Genomic DNA, 10,000 nt, shown 5'->3' with positions numbered 1-10,000 from the left:
CGTAAGCTTTTTCCAGGTCCATAAAGGCCCAAAAAACATCCCCCTTTCCTACGGCTTTCTCACATATCTGTCTTACCACAAAAATCTGATCTACACAACATCTACCTGTCCTAAATCCACACTCCTCCAGTCCTCCGGAGGAGGACTGGAGGAGTGTTTGTATATGTATATGTATACATATATATATATATATATATATATATATATATATATATATATTAATATATATATATACATATATATATATATGTATATATGTATATATATATATATATTGATATACATATGTATATATATATATATATATGAATATACATATATATATATATCTATATAAATATATATTTATATATATGTATATATATATATATAAATTTACATATTCACATGTATATATGTATCATATATATAGATTTATATGCATATATATATGTAAATATATGCACACACACACACACACACACACACACACACACACACACACACACACACACACACACACACAGACACACATATATATATATATAAATATATATTTATAATGTATATACTCTATATATATACATACATAAATATATATATATATATATATAATTGAAGGTGAAAGAAGTTGATGAGGAGAAGTGGGAGAATTTTACGCCTTAACGTTTCGACCCGCAGGGTCTTGATCACAAAGCTAACAACTCAAACGTAACCGGATATTTTATACACGGACGGATCATCTTATGGGACGCTTCGGAGAGCTTGTTATTTTATCTGCGTATTCTTTTATTATTAATAAGCTTGTGGCTTTTGCTAAACATATAAATCCTTCTCTATGGTTAATGTTGTTATTAGTGTTGATATATGCTGCCTCAATTGTCTTCCTTAGTTTCTTGGATGATCCTTTATTTAATACGGTTGTGTTGTTCCAGTCTGGAAGGTGACCATGTTTATCCACATGTATTACATGGAGTTAGATGTCCTATGGGCTTTTACGTCATTTTTATGTTCATTTATCCTTTTATTAAGTCCGCGACCAGATTCACCAAAATATGAAGAGGGACAGCTTTTACACGGGATTTTATAAACAACGCTGTTTTCGTTAGTGGGATTATTGTCGCTACGTGTTACCAAATGTCCTACTTTGCTACCTGACGTCCTGGCTATTTTGATACCCGCTTTTAGAAGAAAAGTGTCTAGGTATGAATTAACATTAGAGTTTGGTACTGTGATATATCTGGTTTTATTATTACATTTACTATCATTCTTATTTTTATTTTCATCTTTACTTTTGTTAATTATTTCTTTGGCTTTCTTTTTCAACCTACATAAGAGACCTTTTGGATATTTGAGTTTGATGAAAGTCTCAGTAATATGTTGTAATTCAGGATCTAGAAATTCTTTACTGCATATACGAAATGCTCTGAGGAAGAAACCTATTATAATACCTGTTTTAGTTCTGTCATCATGTCCTGAGTAGAAGTGTATATAGTCTTCTTTATTGGTGGGTTTCCAGTATACTGAAAATTTCACATTTTTATCTGTTCTATGGATAATTGTGTCTAAGAAAGGTAATTTTCCGTTATTTTCATTTTCTGCAGTAAATTGTATATTTTCATTTACACTGTTTAATCTCCTGAGTTTGTTATTAATGTCTGTATCTTTAGGTACAATTACGAGTATGTCATCAACATACCTAAACCATTTGCTATTCCTACCTATTATAGTCATGCATTCTTCTGTTTCGAGTATTTCCATGTATAAATTTGCTAACACTGCAGAAAGAGGACTACCCATGGCGAGGCCAGAATGTTGTCTGTATTCAATACTATCAATAGTGAAAGCGCCAAATCCTACACAAAGAGAAATTAATTCGAGGTAATCTTTTTTGGGTACGGGTAGATCTTCCTTTTTCAAATTATTTACTACTCGTTCAACAGCATTTAGAGCGCCTTTTATTGATACTCGAGTATACAAAGAGGTGACATCGTAGCTGGCTAGTTTCTTGTTATTGAAATCTAAAACTTTTAATCTGTTAATTAGATCCGACGAATTTCGTAGATGTGCATCACTGATAGTTCCTAAAGTATTGGATAAAGGTTTAGCTAAACATTTGGCTAACTTATGAGGTGCACTATTGATTCCTGACGTAATGGGGCGCATAGGAATTCCTGTTTTGTGGATCTTAGGCAGGCCGTGCATTCTTGGTGGTATGGGTGCTTCTTCAAGTAAGTTTAATAGTTTTTTCCCTTGCTCTGATTTCTTTAATATTTTTCTCGCTTTTGTTGTGAATTTTTCGCCTTCATTTTTTGCGTAATATAGTCAATATGTCGAAAGGTGATAGAAGAGAGGAAATATGGAGAGAATACAACAGAAGACGACAAATGGAAAGTTATACACTACGCGGACAATTTCTCAAAGATTGCCTAGATGAGCAAGTTCTCCCAAAATCAGCACCGGAACAACTAAGAAACACAAAACACCCGTTTGGAAATGTGGCCAGAGCTTACTTAGAAGAAGCAATAGAGAATCTACAAGACCAAGTAAGTACATTATGTAGTGAAACAAGTGAGATACCAATACCGCGATGGCTTTCGAATAGACTTCATAAACAAAGAGAAGAGCACAGTAAGAAATTAGAGCAAAAATTAAAACAGTTATGTGAAAATAGTGATTGGAACAATGCGGGTAATCCAGAATTAGTAACGAACCTTTCAGACAGACAACTGTCAGATACAGAAATACAAGCACTATCGTTAGGTATAAAATTTGATGTCGGAATTCACAAAAAGAAATTTAGTGAATATCTAAACAAAAACTATATATGGAAAATGGATGATGTAGACAAAGGTTTTATTCAAGGTATTACCACATGCTATCAAGCCTTAGCAAACAAGAACAAATGTGTTATTCCAAAAAGATTTCTCAATGCTTTAATTTGCCTAAATAAAGACAAAATAATTATAATCACAAGTGCAGACAAAGGAGGAGGCATAATAGTAATGAACCAACAAGACTACAATAATAAAATGTTAGATTTACTCAGTGACAGTGAAACTTACGAGAAAAACATAATGGTTACGCAAAAAATGAAGGCGAAAAATTCACAACAAAAGCGAGAAAAATATTAAAGAAATCAGAGCAAGGGAGAAAACTATTAAACTTACTTGAAGAAGCACCCATACCACCAAGAATGCACGGCCTGCCTAAGATCCACAAAACAGGAATTCCTATGCGCCCCATTACGTCAGGAATCAATAGTGCACCTCATAAGTTAGCCAAATGTTTAGCTAAACCTTTATCCAATACTTTAGGAACTATCAGTGATGCACATCTACGAAATTCGTCGGATCTAATTAACAGATTAAAAGTTTTAGATTTCAATAACAAGAAACTAGCCAGCTACGATGTCACCTCTTTGTATACTCGAGTATCAATAAAAGGCGCTCTAAATGCTGTTGAACGAGTAGTAAATAATTTGAAAAAGGAAGATCTACCCGTACCCAAAAAAGATTACCTCGAATTAATTTCTCTTTGTGTAGGATTTGGCGCTTTCACTATTGATAGTATTGAATACAGACAACATTCTGGCCTCGCCATGGGTAGTCCTCTTTCTGCAGTGTTAGCAAATTTATACATGGAAATACTCGAAACAGAAGAATGCATGACTATAATAGGTAGGAATAGCAAATGGTTTAGGTATGTTGATGACATACTCGTAATTGTACCTAAAGATACAGACATTAATAACAAACTCAGGAGATTAAACAGTGTAAATGAAAATATACAATTTACTGCAGAAAATGAAAATAACGGAAAATTACCTTTCTTAGACACAATTATCCATAGAACAGATAAAAATGTGAAATTTTCAGTATACCGGAAACCCACCAATAAAGAAGACTATATACACTTCTACTCAGGACATGATGACAGAACTAAAACAGGTTTTATAATAGGTTTCTTCCTCAGAGCATTTCGTATATGCAGTAAAGAATTTCTAGATCCTGAATTACAACATATTACTGAGACTTTCATCAAACTCAAATATCCAAAAGGTCTCTTATGTAGGTTGAAAAAGAAAGCCAAAGAAATAATTAACAAAAGTAAAGATGAAAATAAAAATAAGAATGATAATAAATGTAATAATAAAACCAGATATATCACAGTACCAAACTCTAATGTTAATTCATACCTAGACACTTTTCTTCTAAAAGCGGGTATCAAAATAGCCAGGACGTCAGGTAGCAAAGTAGGACATTTGGTAACACGTAGCGACAATAATCCCACTAACGAAAACAGCGTTGTTTATAAAATCCCGTGTAAAAGCTGTCCCTCTTCATATTTTGGTGAATCTGGTCGCGGACTTAATAAAAGGATAAATGAACATAAAAATGACGTAAAAGCCCATAGGACATCTAACTCCATGTAATACATGTGGATAAACATGGTCACCTTCCAGACTGGAACAACACAACCGTATTAAATAAAGGATCATCCAAGAAACTAAGGAAGACAATTGAGGCAGCATATATCAACACTAATAACAACATTAACCATAGAGAAGGGTTTATATGTTTAGCAAAAGCCACAAGCTTATTAATAATAAAAGAATACGCAGATAAAATAACAAGCTCTCCGACGCGTCCCATAAGATGACCCGTCGTGTATAAAATATCCGGTTACGTTTGAGTTGTTAGCTTTGTGATCAAGACCCTGCGGGTCGAAACGTTAAGGCGTAAAATTCTCCCATTTCTCCTCGTCAACTTCTTTCACCTTCAATTTTATTTGTCATAATATAGTCAATATATATATATATATATATATATATATATATACATATATATATACAGTATATATATATATTCATATATATATATATATATATATACATATATATATACAGTATATATATATATTCATATATATATATATATATATATATATACATATATATATGTATGTATGTATGTATGTATGTATATGTACTCCTACTTGATTTTTTTTTGTCCTTATATCCCTTTCTGCCTTTCACGATCTCCCTCTCCTTCCCCCAAATTTTTCTCCCCACGAGAATTATAGCGTACAATCATGAACGTTACTAAACCCTTGCTCGTACTTACTAATGTGTCATTATTATAATCTGGGTGAAGTATTAATTTGTCTGCTGTGATAGAGTCAGAGTAGAAATCACTGAACTTGTGAATTCCATAGGAAACATTTACATCTTCTGCGTCTGCTCTGTAAAGAAAATAAGCCAATGATTAAACGGAATGATCACACTTCTGCTTTTTATCTTGATATTATAATTAACATGATGTTAACGTCTCAAGCATAAGTTAATATCCCGCCCCATTGACGTTTAACTGAAACGATAAATAATTGTAAAGCTACAGATATATGTTTTACATAATATATATACATATATATATATGTATATATATATATGTATATATACATATATATATATATATATATATATATATATATACAGTATATATATACATATGTATGTATATGTATATATATTTATATATATACATATATATATATATATATATATATATATATATGTACATATATATGTATATATATGAATATAGATATATATGTATATACATACATATATATATATATATATATATACATATATATATATGTATATATATATATATGTATATATACATACATATATGTATATATTATATATGTATATATACATAAATATATACTATATATAATATATATAATGTATATATATATATATATATGTATATATATCTATATATGTATATATATGTACATACATATATATATATATATATGTACATACATATATATCCGGAGATGTCCCAAGAGAATGGAAGCTAGCTAACGTTACTCCCATATTCAAAAAAGGTGACAAAAAATAACAAATAACTATAGGCCTATAAGTTTGACTTCAATCGTAGGAAAAATAATGGAAACTATCATCAGAGATGCTATCGAACATCATTTAGAAAGTAACCGTTTGATAAATGATAGCCAGCATGGTTTTAGACGGAAACGTTCTTGCGTGACTAACTTACTCGAATTCTACAACACAGTTATATCGAATTATGACAAAAGAAACAATATAGATTTAATATATCTAAACTTTGCAAAAGCTTTTGATACCGTCCCACACGAAAGACTACTTACTGAATTAGCTTCACACGGTATAAGTGGTAGCCTATTAAGTTGGACTAGTAATTGGTTGAATGGTCGAAAACAAAGAGTTGTTTTGAATAGAAAAACTTCTAGATGGGAAAATGTTGCAAGTGGAGTTCCTCAGGGTTCCGTTCTTGGGCCACTTCTATTCATAGTATATATAAATGATATAGACCATGGACTAAAATCTACTGTTTCCAAATTTGCTGATGATACAAAACTGTGCGGAATAGCAAATGATCACTTAAGCCAATTAGATATTCAAGAAGATTTAGACAAATTACAGCAATGGTCTGAAAAGTGGCTAATGAAATTTAACACAAGTAAATGCAAGGTAATGCACATAGGTAAAAATAACAGTAAGTACGATTACAAGTTATTTGGAAATTCCTTAACAAAAGTGGATTGTGAAAAAGATCTCGGCGTAATTATCAGTAACGACCTCAAATCATCCAAGAAGTGTATTTCAGCCTCTGAAAAAGCAAATAAGATTCTAGGACTGATTGCGCAATCTTTTGATTTCAAAAGTCCATCACTCATTAACAAGCTATATGAATTGTTAGTTCGTCCACATTTGGAATATGCTGTTTCCGTATGGTCACCGAATCTCATTAAAGACATTGACAGACTGGAAAAAGTACAACGGCGAGCCACAAAACTGATTCCAAATATCAAAAGTAAATCATACGAAAATCGACTAAAACATATGAATCTATTTCCCTAAAAAAGCGTAGACTCAGAGGTGACTTGATACAGGTCTTTAAGATTCTAAAGGGAATTGACAACATCAAAAGTGACAAAATTTTCACACTGAATGAGAATCAGACAAGAAACAATGGTCTCAAACTATCCGGAAATAGATTCAATATGGAAGTAGGTAGAAACAACTTTGCCAACCGTGTAGTTAATGAATGGAATAAACTTCCTGCACAGGTAGTGCAATGTAGTTCCGTTCGAAGCTTTAAGACTCATTTAGATAAAGATCTAAGCAAGATGCTGTAATGGTTTTTGATTTATTTTACATTGTTTGTTTTTGCTTTGTTATCATTTGTCGTTTGATTTTCATTTATTAATAGTTATGTGTCAATTCATTATTATTTACTGTTTACCTGTTTGTTTGTTATTCAACTATACCTATGCATTTATTTATGTATTTTGTTTGTTGCATACATTATCATAGTTTTTTTATTGTTATTATTCTATCATTATCATGATTTGTTTTGCATCCGACCTAGATATGGACCAAAACGTCTCCTGTCGGCATGCTCCGCCTTTGTGATCCTTTGTAAATTTATATATAAATACATATATCCACTTATATATTTTTATATGTATGTATATATATATATATATATATATACATATATATATGTATGTACAATACATATATATGCATACATATATATATATATATATATATATACATACATATATATATACATATATATATATGTATATATATATATATATATATATATATATATATGTAAATATACATATATATTGACCAGTTAAACACCATATGATTACGGAGCCTGTATTTGTACGACGTTTTGCTTATCACAGCTTTTTCAAGTAGTTGTTGAGATACAGATGCTTGAGATTAAAAAAGGGGAAAGGAGGGAACGGGGAGAGAAAAGAAGAAGGGGGGGAGGAAGAGAAGGAGGAGAAGGAGGAGAGGAGGAGAAAGGAAGGGGATGGAACACTGGGAAGTGTTCACAAAGGGTGGTTTGAATATTTAAAATTTTACTGGACATGGGTATTAGGGGAATTATGTGGGGCGAGACGTTAAACATTCCCCTGTCTGGTCAATAGCGTTCGTTCCTTGAATGATTGCTGCTTCTAAACACTTCCTGCTGATTTTGTCTGGTTCTCGTACCAGCAGCTCTGCATTCTTCCAGTCCATAAGATGGTATTCCTTGTTTTTATGTGTGTAAGAGGCCGGTAGTGTACGAATGGAAATGAGCTAGGGCATTAGAATAATTCAGACTCGACGCCTGCTCGAGGGCGATGTTATGTCTATGTGAGGGCGACGTTTTGTCTATGTAAACACACCGATGGTGGTGACTGTTTTATATTCGATTATGTAATCAAACTCTGTAAGCGCAGGTTACCTTCGTTTGACTAATGCTGAGGTAAAAAAATTTTGCTAGTGGCATTGTAATGGCTCTCCGGATTGGTGCAAGGTGGAGAAGGAGGAAAAAACTATTGGTGCATGAATTCAAAGTCACGCCCATAAGGAGTGACATTTATTTGAAACGTCACTGGAGATTGGATTAGAAAAATTAGTGACGTCAGACGAAGGTAGCTTAGCGTAGGATACGGGATCTCGGGGGAGAAGATATAGAGAGAGGATCGAGAGAAGATATAGAGAGAGGATCGAGAGAAGATATAGAGAGAGGATCGGGAGAAGATATAGAGAGGGTGTGGAGAGAGGATCAGGAGACGATGTAGAGACGAGAGAAAAGAGATCCCGAGTGTAAGCAGAAGGTGAAATTACAGTGAAAGAAGAAAGAAAATTCACCACCCTTTTATTAACCCAAAGGACGAGAGAACTAGGCACGGGGCCTAGAAAATAGTGAGACTACAGGAAAAAGAAGGCAAGGGGCCTTGAGACGAGTGATATTACAAGTCAAATTTAAGTGACAGTGGTGACAAGGGGAGGTGAAAGTGGTGCTCAGCGGTGCGACGAACGAACTGGGTGTTAAACACCTCCGAAGAGAAGTGGCGCCTGAAGTCTACGGGAACAAGACAACCAAAATCAAGAGTGTATTACGACTACGAGAGAAATCTACAACTTCAAGTAACTGCTACGTTGGGAACAAGCATTCTTCAAGATTCTTCAAGGTGATCATCATCTACAAGGCGGTCTTCAAGTAAGTGTTTGTGATGGATGTGGAACAACGTCGTTGACGAATGACAAGACCGTAGAAGGACGTCAAACCAGACATTGACATCACGAAGCGACATCGCAAGCAGCCAGGCTAAAGCAAGGTATTAGTAATAAGTATGAGTACCCCTCAGAATTCTAACGTGTTGAGACACGAAATTCACACATCAAATACAAATATTCCAAAATTCACAGTAGAGTCTAACACATATGGTGTAAACAAGTTCTTGAACCTCATTGACACTCTTATAGTTAGTAAAAACATTACCAATGAGGATCGTAAGATTGAGATTCTCAAGGAGAATATAGATCCAGAGCATGGAAGGGCGAGGTTTGTCATTAACTTCCAGCAAATGGAATCAATTAATCAATATGATAATTACAAGAAAGCCTTTCTTAAACATTTCATGTCCAAATGTGATCAGGATCCTATTAGATCATTGGTAAAAATGATTAAGGAAGTTAGGACAAGTGAAATTGACACAGAGTACTTAGCTAGATTAGATAGATGGTCAAAAGACATGAATTCTATCTTGAAAGATTCAGACTGGATAGAAAGATCTAGTGAGAAGATGAAAATCTCACAGGTAATCAAATTGATTACATTTAGCTTATTGGCAAAGAATTCTGATGACTTAACAGCAGAAAGGCTGTACAAAGATTTAAAATCAAATATCTGTTTAGGAGAAGTAGATTATCTTCTTCAAGGATACAGTGAGACCAGAACAATAAACCCATATGTAATGCCTATAAATCAACAAAGCCAATATAGGAACTCTAGAGAGTTTAAGAAAACAGAAGTAGGACATAGGCGGCATGCTAGAAGTCCATCTAGGGATAGGGATACCAGAATCCTATGTTTTAATTGTAATGCATGGGGACACAAAGCACAAGAATGTTTTTATGGGATTATTTGCAGAAATTGCAAATACGAAGGTC

At 33.2% G+C, this 10,000-nt stretch overlaps 1 protein-coding gene across 1 annotated transcript in view; it reads right to left on the bottom strand.

The window, feature by feature from the left end:
* The window catches only part of LOC143024274 (trypsin-1-like), a 45,944-nt gene that overhangs the window by 8,736 nt on the left and 27,208 nt on the right, over positions 1–10,000 (bottom strand). Inside the window, exon 6 of the mRNA XM_076183064.1 lies at positions 5,106–5,223. Coding sequence (XP_076039179.1) covers positions 5,106–5,223 — 118 coding nt within the window. The remainder of the gene's footprint in view (positions 1–5,105; positions 5,224–10,000) is intronic.

This window comes from Oratosquilla oratoria, chromosome 4, assembly GCF_046742065.1.
Source record: "Oratosquilla oratoria isolate Oo_2021 chromosome 4, ASM4674206v1, whole genome shotgun sequence".
NCBI lineage: Eukaryota > Metazoa > Arthropoda > Malacostraca > Stomatopoda > Squillidae > Oratosquilla > Oratosquilla oratoria.
The sequence above is the reverse complement of the archived record's forward strand: the minus strand, read 5'-3'. Positions and strand labels throughout refer to the sequence as shown.